General features: G+C 43.3%; 1 protein-coding gene across 1 annotated transcript in view; it reads right to left on the minus strand.

Annotated features, from left to right (window-relative positions):
• cacna1ha (calcium channel, voltage-dependent, T type, alpha 1H subunit a) overlaps positions 1-22,743 on the minus strand; it is a 69,687-nt gene that overhangs the window by 15,906 nt on the left and 31,038 nt on the right. Inside the window, exons 2-12 of the mRNA XM_030789606.1 lie at positions 20,687-20,798; positions 19,011-19,144; positions 18,319-18,416; positions 14,896-15,055; positions 13,367-13,682; positions 10,840-10,932; positions 9,974-10,742; positions 8,143-8,495; positions 1,337-1,488; positions 832-1,017; positions 305-422 (exon numbers count right to left, since the gene is read on the minus strand). Coding sequence (XP_030645466.1) covers positions 305-422; positions 832-1,017; positions 1,337-1,488; positions 8,143-8,495; positions 9,974-10,742; positions 10,840-10,932; positions 13,367-13,682; positions 14,896-15,055; positions 18,319-18,416; positions 19,011-19,144; positions 20,687-20,798 — 2,491 coding nt within the window. The remainder of the gene's footprint in view (positions 1-304; positions 423-831; positions 1,018-1,336; positions 1,489-8,142; positions 8,496-9,973; positions 10,743-10,839; positions 10,933-13,366; positions 13,683-14,895; positions 15,056-18,318; positions 18,417-19,010; positions 19,145-20,686; positions 20,799-22,743) is intronic.

The following is a 22,743-nucleotide window of genomic DNA, read 5'->3' on the forward strand; positions in this document are numbered from 1 at the left end:
TTTTTGTGGTGGAGTGGTACACTACTCAATCAGCTAAGCCTTCTGGTGTAATAATGTGGGTACAGAATGCATCCTTTTCACACAGACTATTAAACTTCCGTTTCCCTATGATTCTGCAGAACTTTCACAGTTCCTCCATACACTGCTGCTGATTGGACATGGCGGGAAAGAGAGGCTTGTTCTCTGAAGTGACTAAGTGACTGGAACATCAGAACAGAAAAGACCCAGGCTGACAACCAGCCTGTGTCTGTGGTTATCCTTTGGCCCTGCGTAAGCCAACAGGGATGATAGACTCAGTTCTGACCTGGAACACAGTGACGATCGCCCACAGCAGAGAGTCAAAGTTCTTTCTGTCTGGGATGGTATCTCCGTTCTCCATCTTTAGGCTGAACTTGCATCCGAACAGATGCATTCCAAGAATACTGCGGAAGACAGCACGAGAACAAGAAGCATATGTTCAATAGACGAGCGTTAGTTCTGGCAGAACACACTGTATTAGATGAGATTCTTAGTAAATAATTAAAAAACACAACATTAAGAACAAACACAATTTGATATTATATGAAAGTATAACAGAGGGATTTGGTTTTGTTTACACTTTGCCTATAAAGGGATATGATTAACTGTCTCCCTTAATTATATATAAATATACTTTTGCTTCTGACTGAAAGTGAGCCTGAAAACATGGAATTCCCTGCAGAACTGTTGATAACACTGTGCCTTTGGACCTTGAAAGTAATTCAAACAAATCCTCTCTCTCTCTCTCCCTTTACACAGTGATGTAACTGACAGAATGAGTGTTTAGAGTGCATGAGTAGGTCTAATAAGCACCTGAATGTGAAGATGAAGAGCATTAGAAGCATGCAAAAAGTGGCCACGTTGTCCATAGTCTTCATCAGGACCACTAGCTGTCTGCGTAGAGCAGGCAGGAATCGGACCAGTTTGAGCACGCGCAGAAGACGAAACGTCCTCAATACAGACAGGCCTCCGTCGGCCTGGCCGATGATCTCCCACACACTGCCAAAGAGTCAGCAAGATTACGACACATACACACGCATACGCACACACGCACACTCAGCCTGTAACAACAAACGTACTGTAAGATCATAAAACCTGCGGCACAAACATTCTGTCTTGGCTAAGATGAAACAAACTTGATGTGATTAACCTATCCCTCAGGAACAAACATATATAGATTATAGCTATTAGCATAGTTGGGAACGTTCTAGAAAAAAAAAAAAAAAAACAACAAAAAAAAAACTAATGTGTCCAAAATGTCACAACCTAAGGTTGCCCAGATACAACTTGAGTCAGTGTGGATTGGATCAGATCTTACCTAATGACAACAATGATCCCGTCAAATATATTGTAAGGGTTCTTAATGTAGCCGAAGAGTCCAAAGGCCAGCAGCTTAAAGAGCATCTCCAGGACGAACATGCTCGTGAAGACGATGTTGCTGATCTCCAGAATGTCCGTCAGCTCCTCCGGCTGCGAGGACACGAACACAAAGTCACGTCTCATTAACCAGTCAAGGTCAAACCTCCATACTGGCCCCACTGGGAGGGCTCTATCTGAACGAAGAAAACCACTGGTCCTCATAATGACCAGAGTGTAAGGGCCATTATACAGAACAATAATTGCCTCTGGACAGTAACTCCCCACATTCATCATTACTACATTAATGTCGTGCATAGTATATGGGGGGGGGGGGAGGGGGGGGGGGGTATAGGGACACTCTGAGTTTGTCTTGCATTACCATGTACCAACTCACCGTATAACCCAATTTATGAACCGTGTTAATTGTGTTTTATCACATCTAGGTTGTAGAAGCATCCCTTGATACGCAGTTACCCGCTCTAACTGAGCATAACTGAGATGTCTGGCCAGATATTCAATATGAGCCATGTTGGATTAATCCATGTTTAAAATAATAATATAGAAACACTGTGTTGCTCTGATGAGCAATATCAAAAGTTAATAAAAGTTTTTTCTTCTCTTCTAAGTGCGTCGAGCAACATAAGTAGAAGGGATCAATGGGATGGTAACTGCTAAAATCCATTCTTCACGAACTGTTTCGGGTCCAGAGAACTCTGCCCTTCTTGCATTTGCTGATGCAGGCTCTGCCAACACAGCCGTGTAGAGCCATGAGAAATTACAAACCCTTAAGGACTGCTGTACAAATCAATACGCAAATTTGAAGGGAGCCGTAAACAACGTGTGCTCCTGTGTTTCCCGTAGGCCATTACAAACCCAGTCACCCACAAAGTTCACCTGGAAACTGTTCCCCGAAGAAACATCATCAATGTATTGACCAGCTTGACCAATCATGTGCTGTCATTACAGGCTTAAGCAAGGTTGCAGTAAATCTTTGCGCTTCACGGACAAAATAACCAAATGACAACAGTAATCATGCTACTCAGACAATCTACACTTTCCTACAGTTCACAAGTAGCTTGCATTGACCTCTGCCTTCGAATTTGAAAAGATAAAACTTGCTGTAAACGGAGAAAAGGTAAATACAGTGAAGATTCATGCGTCATAAAGATATAGAGATCAGAGAATGAGACGGGGGTGTTCCGTACACGAAACTCAGGGAAACACATTTTCTCTTTACCCACTTAAATCACAGTGGTTGTAACCGTGTCGGATACAAACTGGACGCTGACTGGTTACCAGCAGAGGGCTCTTAGGCTTGTGTCTCAGTCTGTGCTCACCTCTACAAAACGCAGCAACACAGCTGCACTGCTGCCTTAGCCCCCGAATTAACAACATGTATCGAAAGTATCAAAAGAAAAACAAGAAGATTAAAGAAGATTAAGGAAAGGCTGCTTCGTCATAAACACCTCCATCACTACAGCACCGATCCAAAACATTTGTGAGCTTGGGCAACTTTCCAATATCTGTTTCAGATCACTGAGAAATGTCTGTCAACAACCAGGTTATACTACACCTACAAAAGCAATAAATAAGCCTATGGTATAGAGCTTTATGATTACAGGACGGTACAATTTTAGTATCCATGTGTCAAAGAGCTTAACAGGCTCAGACGGTACAACTGGTTGTTTGTGTATTCTTCCCGTCTGAGTGAGTAGTTACACAAAGAAAGTGTTCGGGATTATAATAACACTGTCCAAGTATATACCTATGCCAGGAATGCGCAGCTTGTTTACTGTAAAGTGAAGCAGCGGGGCTGGCCTTAGAATAATTACTTTGGTATCTGACCAGCTCAAAGAAGCATTGCACTGTCAGACAGATTGCACGGTGCATTTCAATAGCAGACGCTATTTTACGATGTCAACACGTCTTGTTTTTACTCCGCTCTGCAGCTCGCTTACTACAAAACGTTCTCTGAGAAGAAATTAAACGCTAATTCACCGTAACGTTTTCGAACCAGCGGGCAGAAACACTGTTTACTTCAATTTTCATCTTGAGATAATGCTAGGGGATACATATTCTGTCTTTATATGGTGCCAAAGTCTTAGACAAGTTGTGATGAATTCCAAACACATTCTTACATTCGGTGCAGTAGTAATTTTCCAGCATAGCTATAGGGATTTTCCTTCAACGACACAGGACAGGCAGGTTTTACTGTGTGTTGTCATGTCTCCCTTCCATCCCTGACAAACCTTAAAATTACCTCACAACACACACACACTGAATCCTGCACTCAACCTCCTCTAATTGGTCAAAACGGCCTGGCTGAGTGCAAAGCTGGAAATTCCCACTGCTGCTGCTGCATCAGATGTATGTACTGGACAAGGCAATGAGCAATTGCCAAACTGTTGAGGTGAAAATGCGCTCCAAGCCCTTTACCAACTCTGAGCAGGGCCGCCAGAGGAGCAGGACACACAACTTATTTTTAAGACACACAGAGAGAGAGAGAGAGAGAGAGAGAGAGAGTGGATGCGCCGTATGCCTTACGCTCATCCAGTATTCATTACTTAAAATTTGTGTAGCCGTTGACTACCTTGTAATGCATAGCACCGATCACCTCGAGCGCAAAGAGCAGAGTATCACGATGAAAAATAAACAAGTCCACCTTAGATTTCTGTCACAGCTCCGTCCGGAGCAAACAGTTCTTATCACTAAATGGAGAAACACTCATTATACCACACGCAGCACTGGAGTATCAGAAATAGCGCGAGAGTAAATAACTCAGCCAAGCGCATAGCTAAGGTAATAAGTAGCCCTGTGAGATAGGCCACGTGATGTAGAAACAGAGCATTTATCATTGATGGAGTGGGATTCACCTTTAAAGTATTCTCATCTGTTTATGATTTGTAGCTCCAGAATCACATCTACGCTAATGGTTAGTCAGGAAAAGAGCGATCATATTATCTTATTACAGTTATTTAAGATCGATAAACAAATCAACGACTTCCCCTCCCTCCGCCTCAAAAACAATGATTGTGCCACCCATTATAAAACTTCAATAACCGTTATTCAGCAGTTACCGCGCCGGGAGCGGGGAAATCGCTGTTAATTGTTTTTGTTCTAGATCAAATATTCGAACAGAGGTAAAGCAACATCTATGAGACCTGACTACTGACTGATCCAGTCCGAGAACTGTCACTGACTCTTCAGTAAATTAGATTATCTGAGTGATTGACTTCACAGTCCATAGACTCTGCTGGGACTATGTTAAACCCACCTGTCCAGAGAGCACGAGTAACGTATACATCAATAAGGTCAGCCACCCCTCGTTGCTCCAATCTTCTACAGATGGATCATACAACTATTAAGCAATTATTCCACATGACGTTTTTTTTTAACTTTATTGGGCATTGATCATTTTAATATGAATTAGTAACGCTTGATAGGACATGCGCCAATTTGCTTCGCGTTAAACAGCGGTACAAACAAACGCGCGGAAGTGAATGTAAATGAGCGATATGGATGTAATATTTGTGTATTTTTACTGCCTGATAAGCAAATACAATCCTGAAAATGGCCGAAGCGAAATGATAACAGGATTGTTTGACCAGCAGAACGTGGTGAACGAAAGAGTATCAGAGTATCTCAGGAAACGGAACCACAGAGAGAAGAGTTCTTGGGGTTGTCGCTTACTCGGCTGCATTTGCACAAGTCTATTCTTGGTTAATTCAAGTAGTCCATTTAAAAAAAAAAAAAAAAATTGATTCTAGAACGGGAACAGAAAGGAAAAAGGGGGGGGGGGGGGGCAGTTGCAGACATGTAAACTGTAAACTTGTAAACACCAGGTTGACTGTATTTAATTTGTACGTTGAATTTCTGTAATGTGCAGCAAGCATTTTGAAAAGGTATTATAAGCATAGGTAGTTCATAGTGTGGGTTCACCGCTCTAAGCACCAATACCAAAGAAGACATGTGAGTTAGACAGGGACATGGTATGGTAATCTTCATGGTATGGTAATCTTCTCTGACGGGTGATGAAAGTCAGATGAAGTCTTTTCTCACACTAATTTCATCTTCTTAGAAAGAATGATTTGATTTTAAGTAATGACTATTTGTATCTGCAATGGCTTTCTTTAAAAAAAAAAAAGCTCTTCTGTTGCTAAAAAAAAGACAAATATGCAGTATTCTGTTTATAGTCCTCCAGCAAACATATCCTTTAGGTAGAAGTGACCCGCTTCTGTTTCTGATGTCACAAGATACCTTTTTTAGAAAAAGGTTCTATATTTAGTTTGGAACAAGATGTGGACCAATCCTCAGCATAAAACTTTCACTGAGCATATAACACCTGTCACAATGTGATCAACCTCCTCTAAAACAAGAGTGACTGAGCATCTTTTTAAATTATTATTTGTTTATATTAAGTTGTGTTCGGTTGTTATATTCAGAAAAATATACTGCAAAGCAAAGGATACATACTGAACATACATGATGTGCAAAGTCAAGTTTTATAGGATATGATTAAGTATTACCTGCGTGACGACACTGCAGGTTTCCATGGTAGTGCTATCTTAGGTAAGCATTCAATGTGAAGCCACTGGGCATTAAAACAAATATACATTGTGTATATCTCAAAGCGACAGCATTTATAAATAAATCAATGAAGATGAAGTTTGACCTATGCCTGTAATATCTTTCTCTGAGCTAGTTTGCCCTCAAATAAAGCAAATACGCGAAACCCTCTCAAATGCTAAGATGACTAACAGGCCCTTGCACAGCTGGGTAAGATGATTCTTTGTGTCAGTGCAATCCTAGAGTTGGATCGGGTTTAAAATCTTAGTGTTAAGAGTGTTAGAGGAGACACACCTGATGACAAGTATTCTTTACAGTACGCTGTTACCTCACACACTGTAAGGGGCCTGTGCAGAAGCGCAGTGTAACCTTAACCCTTACCCAAACCTAACCCTCTGTCATTACAGGAGGTGTAAGTTCTTCCGTTCATAGTTGTCCTATTGTGTGTATCTGTGTGTGTTTGTGTGAGTGTGTGTATTTGAACATATGTATGTGTGTATCTGTGTGTTTGTGTGAGTGTGTGTATTTGAACATATGTATGTGTGTATCTCTCTCTCTCAGTGTGTGTGTGTGTCAGTAAGTATGTTTGTACATGTGTTTTAGTGTGTGTGTGTGTGGGGGGGGGGGGCGGGGGGGGGGGGGGGGGTTATGTGTATGTTTGTCTGACAGGGAGAGCATCTAAAACCATGGAAATGACATTGATACTACATACCCTTCGTTAGTGTTGAGGAGGGACCAGACTTACATTATTCTATACAGAAACTGCTACAAAGAAAAGGTGTCGTAGAACAGTGGTGTGCTACTACATCGGAGAGGTTCTAGGTTCTAGGAGTAAGAAAAGCTCTATATTAAGCCAGCTGAGCTGATTTTTAGAACAATAACTGTTCCAAAACAGGGAGTCAATACATTCGGTATTTAAAGCCAGAAGCCGTACAGTTATGTTCACACACAAATTTAAATGTGATCATGCTTTCAACGTTTGTGTTTACTAACACTAAATGACCTCTAAAGATTGTAAATTCCACTGAGTACACTTCTGCCCCAAACTGCCATCAGATGTATAAAGTGCATTTTTTTCATATGGAGAGATTAAACCATCTGTTACAGTCACCATTACTCACTGATTAAAACACAGTGGCAACACTCATCGGGATGCATCAGTAAAAAGAAAAAAAATCACTCACATAGTGCTAATCATATATGTGTGTGAACTGGGAAATTAAAAGAACCATTAATCATGTTATTAGCCAGCTCTCCTTTTCTCAAAACAATGTGTTGTTAAAAGGATTTCCCTTTTGAGATAAAACACTCACACAACGCTCCACCACGCAGGCGATGATAGCTACATCAAATTGCTGTTTGTCACCTGGTTACAGGATGTTTTAAAAAACATCCGCAAACTTTTCTCAACCCTTCAGCCTCTTCAACAAACTGGCTCAATCTCAAACCAAAATCTTGAATATGACACCTCCACCTCCCTGACTCTGTCTCCAACATCTGCACAGTGGCCAGTGTAGAGAGTGTGTGTGGGTGAGAGAGAGAATGTGTGTGTGTGTGTGAGAGAGAGAGAGAGAGAGACAGAGAGAGGAAGAGGGAATGTGAGAGAGACAATGTGAGAGAGAAAGTGTATGTGTGTGCGGGTGTGTACGTGTGTGTGTGTGTGTGAGAGAGAGAGAGAGAGAGAGAAAGATTGGTGCAGACTGAAGCAGTGCAGTACTGCGTACAGTTATATAACCCAGCAGCCTGTTTGCCCAATAAGGCTAGGAATTGCTCTCAACTGTTTATGAATGAAAAAAATAAATAGTTATAACCTCAGTGTGTGTGTGTGTGTGTGTGTGTGTGTGTGTGTGTGTGTGTGTGCGTGTGTGTACACCAATGAAATACTTTAGAGAAGCTCATAGTTCAGACTTATTATAAAGCAGACATCAGCAGATACTGTCCAGATGCTTCCACCTTCTGCTGAGAAGAAAACCACTCTTTGTACACCCCCCACCCCATTCACAATTACTGTGAAGGTAATTTACAGCTATTTTAAGGGTTCTGCTTATAACTTCTTAACAATGGCAGATGAATAACAGCTTTACAGCTGAGCTTTAGCAAGATGATTTAAGATCACTTATAGGCCACTTGTCAATCAACCTCTCTAGATTAAAAGACCAGTAAGGAGACAGTGGCTACAGAGAGCAAGCCAGCGCTCACCTGCTCATGGTACTCGATCCCCATACTCAAGGTGTTGATGAGGATAGCGATCATAATCCCCCGGTTGAAGTATTTGCTATCCACGATCCGTTTGAGTTTTTCCCTGAAGTCCTGCCAGTACTGGGCCACACGGATTTTCTCCTCCAGCCTCCTGCGTCGGCGCAAACGGGCCGGCTTGAACTCGGCCCCATGGGAGAACTCGTGCACCACGTCTCCCTCGGACCTGGAGCAGTCCGACTCGCCCAGCTCCAGGTCCATGCCCTCCAGCGTCCGCGCGCAGTACGGGCAGCTGATCAGTTCAAAGAGCAGCGGGCCTGGTACCACGCTTGCCATCTGTAGCAGCATGCTGTGACCTGCAGAGAAGACCCCCAGTCAGCCTCAAACCACAGGGCATTCAAAGCTATCCATATGAACCTAGAGGTCCGCACAGAGGCCGTCGACCCAAGGACACGCGAAGACCAGCATGAGCTGGAACTGTTCTTAACATTTCTTGTCATGACATGGTGGGTCTAGGGAGTCCATGCTTTGGCTTGTACACTGATGATTTGGTCTTACAAACGGGCAAGCTTTAAACAGAACTCAGAAGAGCCCGTTCTAAGGTCTAAAGCAGAATATATCTTCCCTCAGGGGCTTACTTAGAGAGTCCATTTGGTTTTGGTTTTGTTTTTTTTTTTGTTTTGTTTTGTTTTGTTTTCATCATGACCCAACCACCTGTATTAATTCTACTTACCTTAATGTCATGTCCACCAGTGATTAGTGACATAGAGGCTAATTCCAAGTTTATTTTAAAACAGTCTATTTAGGGAGGTCACAGGTGGTAATTACAACCAATTTACTTAATTGTACCAATTAAGCTGGTCGACTTGGTGGGACATACATGTGAGGCCTTCCGGGGACAACAGACCTGCTCCTCAGACGATCAATAACTGAGAGCAAGCAGAACTGTGCCAGGCCTTCTCAGATAAACCCTCTCGTCTCTGTACTTAATGTCCTTCATCTCATGGACTTAAATAAAACCAGCGCGTAATCAGGACCTTTAATGCATTTTCTGAAGACCTAATCATGCGATATGACCCTCTTTATCTTCTGCTAATGAGCTGAAGTGGAGGTGGATCTGACTATAATTGTAACTAACTGTTGGCATCAGCTACAGTTCTTTCATTTTTTGGGTTTTTTTTTTAATTCCTCCCTTATATTTGTTATCCTCTCAAGAATCCTTTTAGTGTAGTACTTCTACAAATGCTGACATGCTTTTAAGAGGTCAGCCTGGAGATGAGATGAAACACCTGGACATCCGCGGGTCTGACAAACCCGGAATTCTACTGACCTCCACTAAAGAGGAGAATCTTCTTCGCTAAAGAAGATTTCATACTCACCTTCCACAACTGCAACTGCCTTGCTGCTTATCGGAGAGCGCGTGCCAAATTATGCTAAACCCATGGCAAACTAAATCTCTGAACTCAGATTGCACTTTCAGAAATAACCACGTGTTAATTTTTATTGAGCCCCTCTCAGTCTTCCTTCTTTGCGGCAGAGCTCTGGATTCAGCAGATCTTTTCCCAACATAAAGAAATGAGCTGCTTTTCCAGAAAAATCCTTAAGGCTCGAGTATAATTCGCTCTCTGATCTCTCGACTGTCGACTGCAGTTACGTGCGGAAGAGTGCCTGTCGCCCACCCTCTGTAAGGACACTATTAATGACTTTAACATTTGAGGTATGGATTTTCTGTCACGTCTCTAATGTGTGGCCTCTCAGCGACTCTGTGTGGGATCCCCGTGAACCCGACTGGGCCAGTGTGAGGTAAGGTGACGAGGAGGAGAGGGAGTCTTACCGTGCTCTCCCATAAGCTGTTGCAGCTTCTCAAAAGGATCCACCATATCTCCTGAGTCGGGGTTTGAAACCCTGCCTTTGCCCACTACTGCGTTGCTTGTGTAACTGCAGATGAAAGATGGCAAAATAGTTGGGTAGTTCATGCCCCCATTAAGCCTCCCAAGCGACGGGATGCCTGCTGTATTGCCAGTGGATGCACAGCGGATTTGCGGGGCCTCGTGAAAGTCACCTTGAAAAATGCTGTGAACGGACTGGGCCCCTGGAGATAAACTCTGCACAGTGTTTGAGTGGGAGGGCAGAGTTAGCTGAGTCCCAGACGTGAAGGATCTCATCTCCAGGGCTTCGCCCATCCCCGGGGTGCCCTGCTGTCCCTGGGGGCTGGGGCTTCCGTTACTGAGGTGACAGTGGTGATGCTGGTGGTGCTGGATGAGGTTGTGGATGGAATGGACCCAGTGGCCGCCTCCTCGTTGCCTGCTGTGCCCATTCGTCCCGCCCAGGCCGCTGTTGGGGTTCACTTTTTTCCTGCGTTTGCTCTGCCAGCCGTTGTAGACACGGGAGGCTCTGCGCTTCACCTTGCGGTACAGGTGGCTGATGTACCTGAGCATCTCCTCGTAGCAGCTGCCCGGCTCTGAGTAGCTGGCCAGGGTGCTGTCGTTGGAAAGGTAACGCGCCCGCTGCTCCTGCATCAGCTGGTTCTCCCGCTGCTTGGTCTCGGAGAACTGGGTTGCGATCACAACCAGGCACAGGTTGATCATGAAGAAGGAGCCCACCTGAGGAACACAGCCATCACTGCAATTTACTGCCATCAACCAAATTCAAAATACAAACAACAGTGTAGCGTACCATTTCAGGTCAGGCCATACTTACTATAATGAGCAGTATAAAATATATAAAATTGTAAAAGGAGTGTGCATCCATAACATAATACATAATGTCCACCCATCCTTCTAACGTGATGACCTGTGAAAAAGAGATAGATATATAGGTGGGTAGGCAGAGAGAGAGAGGGGGAGAGAGAGACAGAGAGAGAGATTAAATAAAAATCAGGAAGAAACTAGCCAAAACCTGTCAGGTACCTCTTTTCTTTAAGTGTTGGCGCAGTGGTAGTTTTTGTTCTTAGTGAAACTAATTTACTGGTTGTCACCGATGACTATCTATAGCCTGGTCCCATTAGCACAGCCACAGTATCTTCGGTGGCCGGCAGCGATCGCTGCCTCGCTCCCTGTCTGTGAACATTGTCTGCTCTGACTGTATAATCTACAGTTTGGCGGGCTGCTCACACATCAGCCCACTTTTTCTTTTTTTTGGGGGGGGGGGGGGGGTCGTCTGGGGAACGGGAAGCCTTGCAAGCCTTTCATATGAGGGGGTTTTTTTTGGGTCTGTTTTTCAGATGTGAGAACAAAAAGAAGATAAAAGCAAGACACTAAAAGACAGAACACAGATAAAATAGTGTGACCTCAGGTACAATTTCCATCAGTTGAGTATCCAGCTCGTGTCTGTTGGAAGGCAAAACAACTTTAACTATACATACAACCTAATTCATCATCTTCAGAGCGTTTTAGATGGGTTCTGAGGATCTTATACAGTGTGTGATAAAATATGCACGTACATACAAACAGTATACGAATTAATAATACATGCCAAAATAACTGTAGAATCTATAGCGCTATGTTTACATGTACTGTATATATCTATGGTCAGGTCTTTCATTCTTCGTGTAAATAGCTTGCCACTTCAAAATTATTATTATTATTATTATTATTATTATTATTATTATTATTATTATTTGGTTTGATAAGTAAATGATCAATGTTAAAAACGATCGTCAAATGATAGTTTTTGCCCTCGGCCCACCCATAAATATACATTCCTGGAGATAAAGATTAAGCAGATGTCTTTTACCTGTGCATAGCTGCTGTCTCTGTGCCTGTGGGGATACCTGACGTAAATTTTGGTCACTTTTCAAATTGTTAATGGGACAGCGCTCTGGGGTATTCTTTGCTCTTTTTTTTTTATTATTTAAGTCATTTATTATAGACTTCTATTACCACAATTATAACCAAGAGCTTGGCAGGATTACCAAGGACTCAAAGCTTTTTAAGACTGCTCTGAGCTTTTTTGGTGATTCATCTGAATTTAATAGTGATAAAGAGCCATCAGCTCCTCCTAAGAGTCCATTTGGGATTCTACTGTTTTTTTCGTCTTTCGTTTTTTTGTTTTTTTGTTTTTTTCTCTTGGCGATGCAGAAGCTCTACACTCAGAGAAAAGCACAATAAGAACTGGAGTTAACAAAACACCTTTGCCAGTGTGAAATTAACATAAAGAGAGTTTCACATCATCCAAACTGGTGAGTGTGGATTATACACAGCCCCCCCCCATTATTAGAGCACTAGAAAACAATGTCCTCTCTCAAATGTACGCTATAAGAGTTAATGAGTGTATAACAAATCTGTAATGAACTCTATGTAACTCTATGTGGAATTTTACATCTGTAAACAACACTAACAAGTCTGGGCTGCTTTTGTCACCAATTCCCGTATATGAGTTCTTTTCCCAGCTCCTCTTTAATCCACCTACATCCCTCAAATGTCAGTGATTATGCAGCCGACATCTACCTGGAGCTAGTGTGGCGGTGAAAGCCAGGCCTCTATGTTCCCGCAGGTGAAACAGAATAGACCCACCCATTAAATTACTTAACATTGCATCCAACTATTGACCCAGGTACTGGGGCACACCAGAGACTGGCCAGCCCACCGTGACTAGATTAATCAGGCCGACCTGACAGAGGAAGGCACAGAACAGGGGATGACACTGCACTGTGTGTGCAGCTTGCTGGTTTCCGTGTGTCCAGCCTGACCGTGACTGGAATATGGCACCGCGTATCTAATCTGTTTAAACAGGGTTTTCGAATGCGTGATTTGTCCGTCGCGACGAGGACGGATCGAAAAATGGCAAGGCATTAAGGAGAAGGCTGTCTTTTCAAATATTCTGAAGACATTTGGCTTCTGGCGTCTGAACTCGCGCGCTTGCCAGAAGCACGGGGCAGGAATGACTAATACGTACATTTACTCAAAGGAGATGTTCAATTATTTGGTGGGATTGGAGCGTATCTAACTAGACTTTGTCCTTTCTTGAGGCAAAACTCAGCAAAATAAAACAACAAACAAAAAAAACAGACATCTATGTTGAGTGAAGGAAAAAAAAAACCCAACAACACTTGAGCTACGCATTTCTTTCCGAGAAGCTGTTACTTTGTAACGCTGAACAAACCATAACAGAAAGTTCTAGAACAGCCTGAAGGTCATCTGAACACATGTCATCTTCCACAAACACAGCATGACAGGGGGAAAAAAACCACAAAACAAAACAAAACAAAACAAAACACAAATCCTACCTGGAAGATAGCAATCCAAGCATATCCAATATTATCAAAGTTAACTGCTCCTTTGTGAGGGTTTAGTTCCCCAGGTCTGCATACATTGTAATACTGGTTCCAGTTCACACAACTGTTCTTGCTGGGCCCGTCCAGGCCGAAGTGGGCCTGTCCGAGAGGGGGCGCGCTCAGTGTGCACGCCACGTCTCCTTCCCTGAGTGGAGGCACATCACGGCAGCGTAGCATGCCGTTCTCCTTAGCGGTCGAACAGATGAACGGACTGTCTTCACCATCCTCATGCATGTAATAGGGACTCATGAACGACAGGTTATACAGGCTGCAGGAGAGAGAGGACGGGGACGAATAGGTGAGTATAGCAGGTTCTGTCATCCACCGGGGGAAACGTTGGCAATCAATGTCTTTAACATGGTTCTGAAGAGAGAATGGGCCTTTTAGATGTTTGTTCATACCTAAATCCACCCGTTTCTCCTGATTATCAAACCCTTGATCAGTTAAATTAGTTGTGCTCCCTTGGTATGTGAAACTGTTTGAGGTCCAAAGAGTTAGAGCAGAGATAGACTGCTATAAATAACAGTGTCTGTTTAATTTCACTTATAAAACATTATTGCTTGTCAAAGTTAGCATTAACTTTGACTGAACAACCTCGTTAAAATAAACTGCTTGCTTGAAAATGTGATAAATAGAAAAATAAAACTTTTTAGGAAAAGACAAATGAGGGCTTAGACCATGTTCCAAGAATTCAGTTCTGGACTCTCTCCATGTAATGTGTTGCATGGTCACACACAGGACACATTCACAGGCTAATCATAGTGACTTTCCCTAGCATGGCACAATTGCATATGCAGCTGAAAAAAGCTGAGAAAGGATAATGTTACCTTCACCTCATATCTGACTCATGGAGACCATTACATAAAAAAATATGCCCTACTACAGAAAAAAAGCTCATTTGTTCCATTATATCAAGAAAAGATACATAACTAGAGTGTTGCTTTCCCATATGATTACAGTGTGTTCATGACCACGTTGACTTTTTCTTTATTGTTGTTGTTGCCGAAGTATCAACTCGAAAAAGTCAAGGAGTTCAGAAGCATCTCTCTCTCTCTCCCCCTCTCTCTCTCTGTCTCTCTCTGGACTTTTGCCTTAATGTGTTTGTTAACTTTTAGAACATGGCAGAGAGGGGACGGAGTGGGGTGACTAAGGGAGGGGGTGGGGGGGGTGAGGGGGGGTGATGTTTGAGGTGTGCACGTCTTCAGTGCTCGGGGGCCCATGCTCTACAGTGATTTTTATGGTGGGGTGTGATGTTCAGTTTACAAAGCTGTCAGCGGCTGAAATGCCATTGCTGCTGGCAACAGTTGCCTGCCACTTCCAATCAACTCCGAAAGCTCTGACGTGTTCCCAGAGGATGGGTGGGCAGATGAAGAAACGGAGGGAAGGGAGGTGAGGAGGGAGGGAGGTGAGGAGGCTAAGGGAGGTGAGGAGGCTAAGGGACGGTGATGGGTTAGATAAAAGCAGGGGGAAAAGGCACTTACTCCTTCACATCTTCTTCCAGGAAACACCTGTTCCGCAGGAGGCCTGCCCACAGTTGCACTCCGACAATGCCGAATATAAAGAAGACGAAAAAACACAGCAGGAGAACATTGCCTAACATAGGCAGAGTATCAAGGAGCAGAGTCACCAGTATTCTCATACCTGAAGAGAGAAAGACAGACAGACAGAGAGACAGTCAGACAGACAGTCAGACAGAGGAATGGATGTTTACAGAGCAGGATTTCTTTCTTTCTTTATTAAGACAGCCTTACCTCTACAGTTCAGCTCTTCAGTGGGGGTTATAGGGTTAAGGCTGAAGTAAACATTATATGTGTTAAGTCATATAAGTCAAGCAGCCTGAATAATAATAATAATAATAATAAAAAAAAAGGGTTCAGTGCTCACAGCGAGCATCTAAAAAGGGCCCATATGCAATAATGCTTGATAGAGCATAGAAATCCCATCTTTGTGTCTAACTAAGCGCACTGCAGTAAGACCACAGGGCCAGGCTGACTCTTACATTAACAGACAGCTACAGATCTTAAACTAAACAAAAAAATACCGCACTGTTAGAGACCATCGCCATCAAGCCCAGCTGCAGGCAACCACGTCTCTCACTTCCAACCCAAAGTCCCCCTCCTACTTCCCATAAACAAAAGTAAGAAAGCAGCTAAATTCCTTCCAGTACTAGAAAGCATAAAATGACTTATGTGCCAACAATATGCAAAGAAACAGAGAGAGTTCATGTATTGTTCTCTGTCCCCCTGTTTGGCCAAAGCACTATAATATAGTCACATTCTGCACATAGACACATTATATAACTAATCCAATTTGTCCCTACCATTAGCCAGCATAACACAATTATACAAAGAATGTCTCCAGCTTACAGTAAAAAAAAATACAACACATGTGGGTCATTTTTAGATATCTGGGTTTTTTTGGGGGTTTTTTTTTTGTTTTTTACCACAAATGGAAATATACTTGAAATACACTTAAAAATGTGGGAAAACAGGGAAAGACAGAGAAAGAGGGAGACAGAGAGAGATAAAGAGGGTGAGAGACAAAAAGAAAGAGAGGGAGAGAGAGGGTGAAAGAGTGAGAAGGAGAGGGAGAGAGAGAGAGAATGAGAGGGGGAGAGAGGGAGTGAGAGAGAGGGGGGGAGAGAGAGTGAAAGAGTGAGAGAGAGAGAGAGTGGGAGAGAGAGAGTGAAAGAGAGTGAGAGAGAGAGGAAGGGAGGGAGTCAGAGAGAGAGAGTGAGTTAGAGAGTGAGTGAGAGAGAGAGAGAGAAAGTGAAAGAGAGAGAGAGGAGTGGGAGAGGACAGTCAAGGCTTCCTGATGCAGTTATGTGACAGGTTCGAGAGAGGGAGAGCTGAAATAAGAGTAGTGGTATGTCAGCGCTCAAGCCATCTGAACGCATGAGCCTGGGGAACTCATCACCACATATAAACAAACGTCCTAAGACAAAAGCTAGCATTACCCAAAAACGTCCGCTCCCGTCCAAAATACATTCCTCTCCTCTGTCAGAGCCGAGCTGTCCTGTGCGCGGTAGGCTGCAGCTTACCTCACATAATGGATGGAATTAGCGTTTTTTAATCTGCTCGGATCCGTAACTCTGTCCTGCGTTGTTATAAATTATCGATCTAGTCCGCAAAACAACATGACAGAGAAAAGGCCATTTTGAAAAGGCCAACAGACTGGAGTTAATGGAAATTCATCCAATTTGTCTAATTGATGTCAAAACTCTAAATGCTTGAACTAGTACAGAATACAGGCTATGTCTCTAAAATATAGACCAGTGAGCGGGGACAAAACAGCATGAAAAAACACACCAAGTGGGAGGAAAGGACAAAGACAGGTCTCTTGATACTCTCTGAAGAGCAGAGGATGTCTGGGTATGCCTCCATGTCTGAGACGTGTTTCTCTGTATGTGTGTGTGTGTGTGTGTGTGCATGTGTGCGTGTGTGTGTGTGTGCGTGTGTGTGTGCACATACGTGTGTGTTTGTGTCTGTGAGCGTGAATATTTTTTTGTGTGTGTGTGTGTGTGTGCGTGCCTGTGTGCATGCATGTATGTGTGTTTGTGTGTGTGTGTGTGTGTGTGTCAGGGAGCTTGTGTGTGTGTATGTGCGTGTGTGAAGGAGACAAGAGTGTGTGTTTTTTAGTGTGTGGGTCAGGGAGGAGTGTGTATGTGTATGCACGTGTGTGAGTACGCGTGCGTAAGCAGCTGATGTACTTAAATGGGCCTTAAATGGGCCTTAAATGAGCCTGTCTGTGTTGAGAGGGAACATCCTCTCTCCAGCCTGAGTGTTGCCCTCACAACCAGCCCTCCCACCAAAGACAGCGTGGAGCCATCTCTGAGGGTCTGCCACTCTGCCAGACCACCGTAATGAGATCCCGCGGGATGAGCCCGGGACGAACTGTGAGAGGCTGTGAGTCGCACGATCTCTTCACACGTTCACACCGAACCAGAAAAAAACAACAAAAACAACAACAACAACAAAACAAAAAGTCACACGAGCCACAATGCCAGATCGAGAATTTTGAATTTCATGAGGATCACTGTGAAGACCTACGTGCAAAGAAACAACACGCAAACCCACACACACACACACAGGTACACACACACACACATACACACACACACACACACACACACGAGTTCATCACAAGGCCTCTGTCTGTCTCACTACTCCACCCTGATCGTTACTTATTTTAAACAACCTCGCCAGCAGCAGGTCTACGCGCTGAGAGCTAAATCATGCAATTGCTTCTCCCGTTTGAGCTGCAGCAGAGGCCATTAAAACTGCCTCACCGGAGCAGCCTTAACTAACCACTACATCTACAACCTGCTCCACGCACTGACAAACTGCTTCAGGAGAGGAGAACAAAGTGAACATCATTCCCGCAGATACAGTATCTCTCTCTTTCCTTCAGAGAGAGAGAGAGAGAGAGAGAGAGAGAGAGAGAGAGAGAGAGAGAGAGAGAGAGAGAGAGAATCAGAAGTGCCAATCAGCCACTCTTCATCCTCAGAGAAACCTCAACATTCATGCAAATCAAACTCTTGCAGTATCAGCCCTCCATAATCAGCTCTGGTCATATCTGTCCTCCATAATCAGCTCTGCAATATCAGCTCTGCATTATGAGATGGACTCGTCACTCCCTCTAAATGAATGACCAGACAAAGGTTAGGAGCACCTATCAGATCATTTAACTGGGGTTCTCGCTACGTAGTTAACAGAAGCTTTTGCTGTGTAATGTTAATGGCAATGAAGTGAGTATAAGTAACAACAGCTGACTTCACAGCTGACTATAGATGCATGTGAGACGTCAGAGCAGCTGTTTTGCCTCTCCTCTTCACACAGGCTCCATGAAAATATGTCAGTATCCTGGAGAGACAGATGGAGAGGAGGAAGTGAAAGGGCACTTACTGGGGACTCTGTTAATGGCTCGTAAGGGCCTGAGCACTCGCACGGTCCGGATGGCCGACAGGCTGGCGTTATGGCCGTCCAATGAGTACTCCATCATCCTGTGGGGGGACGGGGGGGGGGTGGGGGGCAAAAAGGAACACACTTCAGTCTCCTCTTTAGGGACTAATGTACAAAGGTCATCCTGTAGCCTGACTCCTAAAGAAACAGCCTCCGTCTACTGTGTAGTGAGTTTTTTAAAGGGGGAATTGGAGGCTCTTTTCAGATCAGACGGTCGTCAGTAGCAAACGTTTCAAAACATCTGTTTTTGTATGTTTAGAGCCCTGAGAGTTTCACTGTATCAGATCTCTTAACCGCAATCTGAGACAAGACAGATCCATTTAAAGTAGTCATTTCTATGGAAATGAAAATATGGCTGTTATTTTGATGTTCTGACGTGGGCTGCCTGGATTTCGGTTATATTTCTCCAAGACGCTTTTGGCATTTCACCTGTCTGATCTTATCCGCGCTCAGTTTATTGATTTAAACTGGACTGGGAGGCATGAGAAGCAAAGCATTGTTACAGGAACTCTATCGCTGAAAAATATCACAGTAAAGACCCGTGGAAGTATGGCATGAATGCCACAGATGCATTGGTTTAAAAATGTGATGGGGTTCAGCAGAAGGACATGAGGGTAGGTCTGTATTTCTCTTACCCTGCCATGACGATGAAGAAGTCCAGGCGGTTCCAAGTGTCGCCAAGGTAACACTTCGATCCGAATATCCCCAGTGCTATCATCTTGATAACCATCTCCACAGCAAAAAAGGCGAAGATGCAGTCATCAAACGCCTGCGGGCCAGAGAAAGAGAGAGAGAGAAAGGGGGAGAGAGAGAGAGAGAGAGAGAGAGAGAGAGAAAGGGAGAGAGAGAGAGAGAGAGACAGAGAGAAAGGGAGAGAGATAGAGAGAGAGAGAGAGAAAAAGGGAGAGAGAGAGAGGGAGAGAGAGAGTGAGAGAGAGAGAGAGAGAGAGAGAGGGAGAGAGACAGAGAGAGAGAGAGAGAGAGAAATGGAGAGAGAGAGAGAGAAAGGGAGAGAGAGAGAGGGAGAGAGAGAGAGAGAGAGAGAGAAGGAGAGAGAGATAGAGAGAGAGAGAGAGAGAGAGAGAGAGAGAGAAAGGGAGAGAGAGAGAGAGAGAGAGAAAGGGAGAGAGAGAGAGAGAGAGAGAAATGGAGAGAGAGAGAGAGAGAGAGGGAGAGAGAGAGACTTCAGACAGGAACTGAGTAAGCACGGCTCTCTGTGAAGTTTCCCTGAGTTGGACACAGTCATTCATTCAACCTTTTATTCCTTAAACCATATGGAATAATCTCTAATCAGTCATAATCTGTGATTTTGGCCTACAGCTCTGGAAGTGGATCTAGCCTCCTCTAAAATTATGACTTATATGAAAGAATGCAACGAGTCAGTACATGCAGTAAACACAATCTTTTTGGGGAGTGGGGTGAGGTGGGGTGATGGGGAGTTGGGGGTGGAAGAGGGCCACACAGGACCTCTTATAGTAGGTCAACTGCCCTGTTATATCTCCCCCGATAATATGCTCTCTCTGACCCTCATAACCCATCCCCACAACCCCCCCCCCCCCCCCCCCCCCCCCCCCCCCCCCAAGTCCAGTTGGCAGAATCTTCTGGAACCCAGCCTTTCCCACAGTCCTCCACAGGCAGGAGGACAGGGCATAGCAGAGGCGTAGGGCGGGACCGGGGGGACCAGCACAGCTACGCAAACAAAATGCCTCTCTCTGACATCTGTCCAAACCCCCCCCCCCCAAAAAAAAGCCCCTGTGCCCTGTTCCCTGTGAGAGTAAGACAAGGCTCTGTGGTGGGAACAAAGTTAGCAATGGCACCGAACACAAGAGTAAGTCTATATATCAGAAATGTTTTAACATAAAATGGCGCATATGTTCTGGGTAAAAGACTAAAAAGGAAAATGCGGCCTTACAATAGCCTTTAAATAGTTCTTTTTTTAAGCCACAAAAATCCACTGCCACATCTACTGACCTCTCAGACGACTTTTATCATTGCCTTCTGACTGAGGGTCGATTTCTTCCTCGGACAGCTTTCAGGCAGTCGGTGGTGGATAGTACACTTTAATGGAACTCTCTAAAAATTTCTAAAGACTCCTTTAGCTGAGGTATAAGGCGGCGTGAACCTGATTTTAACATCCTTTTTGATCCTATTGTGAATATCACTGTTTAATTTCTCTCTGATCAGCAGCAGCTTCTAAACCAAATGAGCCTTGTGTGATTCTGTGTACTGTAAAAAGCAAAACCTGTGACTGATTTGTGAATGGACAGAGGTTTGTGATTTGTGAATGGACAGAGGTTTGTCGCTCACTCACCTGTAAGATGATGCACCACTCAGATTCACATTTGACATCTTCACACGGCTGGAACATGCCCAGTGTCACACAGTTTAGGAGAATGACCAGCATGCTCACATGTTCAAACCATGTGCACACGAGTCAAGGAAAAAAAAACGGACAGAGAGCAGCTCTGAGAAAGACGAATAAACAGCTTATATCTTGGGTTATAATGTATTAATACGTCGCATATGATTTTGCCCAGTCATGTTAAAGTACAACAGAAATATTGTTGTTATTGTTGTTGTTGTTTTAAGTGCTCTTATACAACACTGAAAGGATGTGAAAAATAAACATGAGGACAATTTTTCCTATCCTCATTATAAGGAAAACCTTTTCACAAAGTAAGCAGACGCTCTACATAGATTTTTTTTTTCTTATCTGTTTTTTTTTTTAATCTCTTGTTGAGACACTATGGTTATGTCTGCTGAATTGCAAAAACGCTTCTCCCCCGTGACAAAGTTTTAATTAGAAAACTTCTAAAGCATTGATCATTAAAGAGTGGAAAATATATTGTTTACATGCTGAATGCAAATTAGGAAAGGCTTCTTTTTCTATTTATTTATTTTAATTTTTTTTTGGGGGGGGGGGGGGGGGGGGGGGAAACCAAAAAATTTTTCCTTAGCTCATTCAAGGCCAATGTAAAACATGAACAGAGTCTCAAAACACTAATATATATATATATATATATATATATATATATATATATATATATATATATATATATATATATATATATATATATGTATATATATACAATGTTCAGCATCAAAACAAACAAAACATAGTAGCACATTATCATAATTTGCATTAATAAGTAATCAACAGACCCTTAATAACAGTGTGCAAACGATTTGTGTTCGTGTTTAGTCTAACAAAGATTTGTAAAGAATAGTTCATATAAAGCTAGTGTTTAGCTTTTCCCCCCACATTTATTACTGGTAAATAGAATATGATTTATTAATGTGTAGTGGATCAGTAGCATATGTATTTAAAGACAAACTGAAAGTGATTCATTGATCAAGTGTCTTTTCTCTGTTAACGGGTTGTGCATCTAAAAATTGTTTATTACATTTACGAAAGTAGATATCCTATTCTCGTAAACGATGAGCGTGATATATTGCAAAGGACTGAGATAACATTTGTCTTTGTGATTTAATCTTTCTATTGCGCCAGCAAATCACAAAGAAAAAAACACAGTAAAAGTGCATTAGGTTTATGAAGCTCTAAATCGTACATCTATCAATACTATCTATTAGAACAAAGGTTATCTGGAGGGCCAAAATATAAAATATAGCTCGGTGTAAGTAATATAGACTGAAACAACAAATGGTATAAACTCAATACAAGACTTTTCAAAGAGGCTAAATGACCCATTAAAAGGAAAAAGAAAGAAATTAAATTAAAAATCAGCCATGAAAAATCAGCTCACTTCATCAGGCACAAAATGTTCTTGCTTGATTTTTTTTAATCTGCTAAAATATTCATCAACCACAACAGGATGAGAAATTTGTGTTGCTTCATCTGTGTAACCGTTGTTTCCATCAGTGCCCAGAATGTCAGACGGCGTTGGCACCATCAGCTGTGGGGGTCACAAACAGACCGCTCACACTGTCAGCAAACATGCTCTGCCAACACCCTCTCTGGCCCCGTTCACTGCAGCCAGGAACCAGAGCTGGGGGGGTGCAGCCACCATACACAGCTGAGTGTAGTCAACATGGGATCACGTGCTCCAAGTCCCCTGTCCCCTCTCATAATGCACATGAACCACATGACACACAGAGATTACACCACATAGATTACTCCACTCTGGACCAAACTAAGCCTGCATACTGACAGATACAGATCTAAAAGCAGATCCAAACAGACACAAACATATCCACACATTCAGACAGAGCAAGGGGCAAGGGAGACAAAGAGCAGAGAGAGAGAGATACAGAGTGACAGAGAGAGAGATACAGAGAGAATGACAGAGAAAGAGAGAGAGAGATACAGAGAGAGAGCGAGAGATACAGAGTGACAGAGAGAGAGAGAGA

The sequence above is a fragment of the Chanos chanos genome, chromosome 13, assembly GCF_902362185.1.
Source record: "Chanos chanos chromosome 13, fChaCha1.1, whole genome shotgun sequence".
NCBI classification, from domain to species: Eukaryota; Metazoa; Chordata; class Actinopteri; order Gonorynchiformes; family Chanidae; genus Chanos; species Chanos chanos.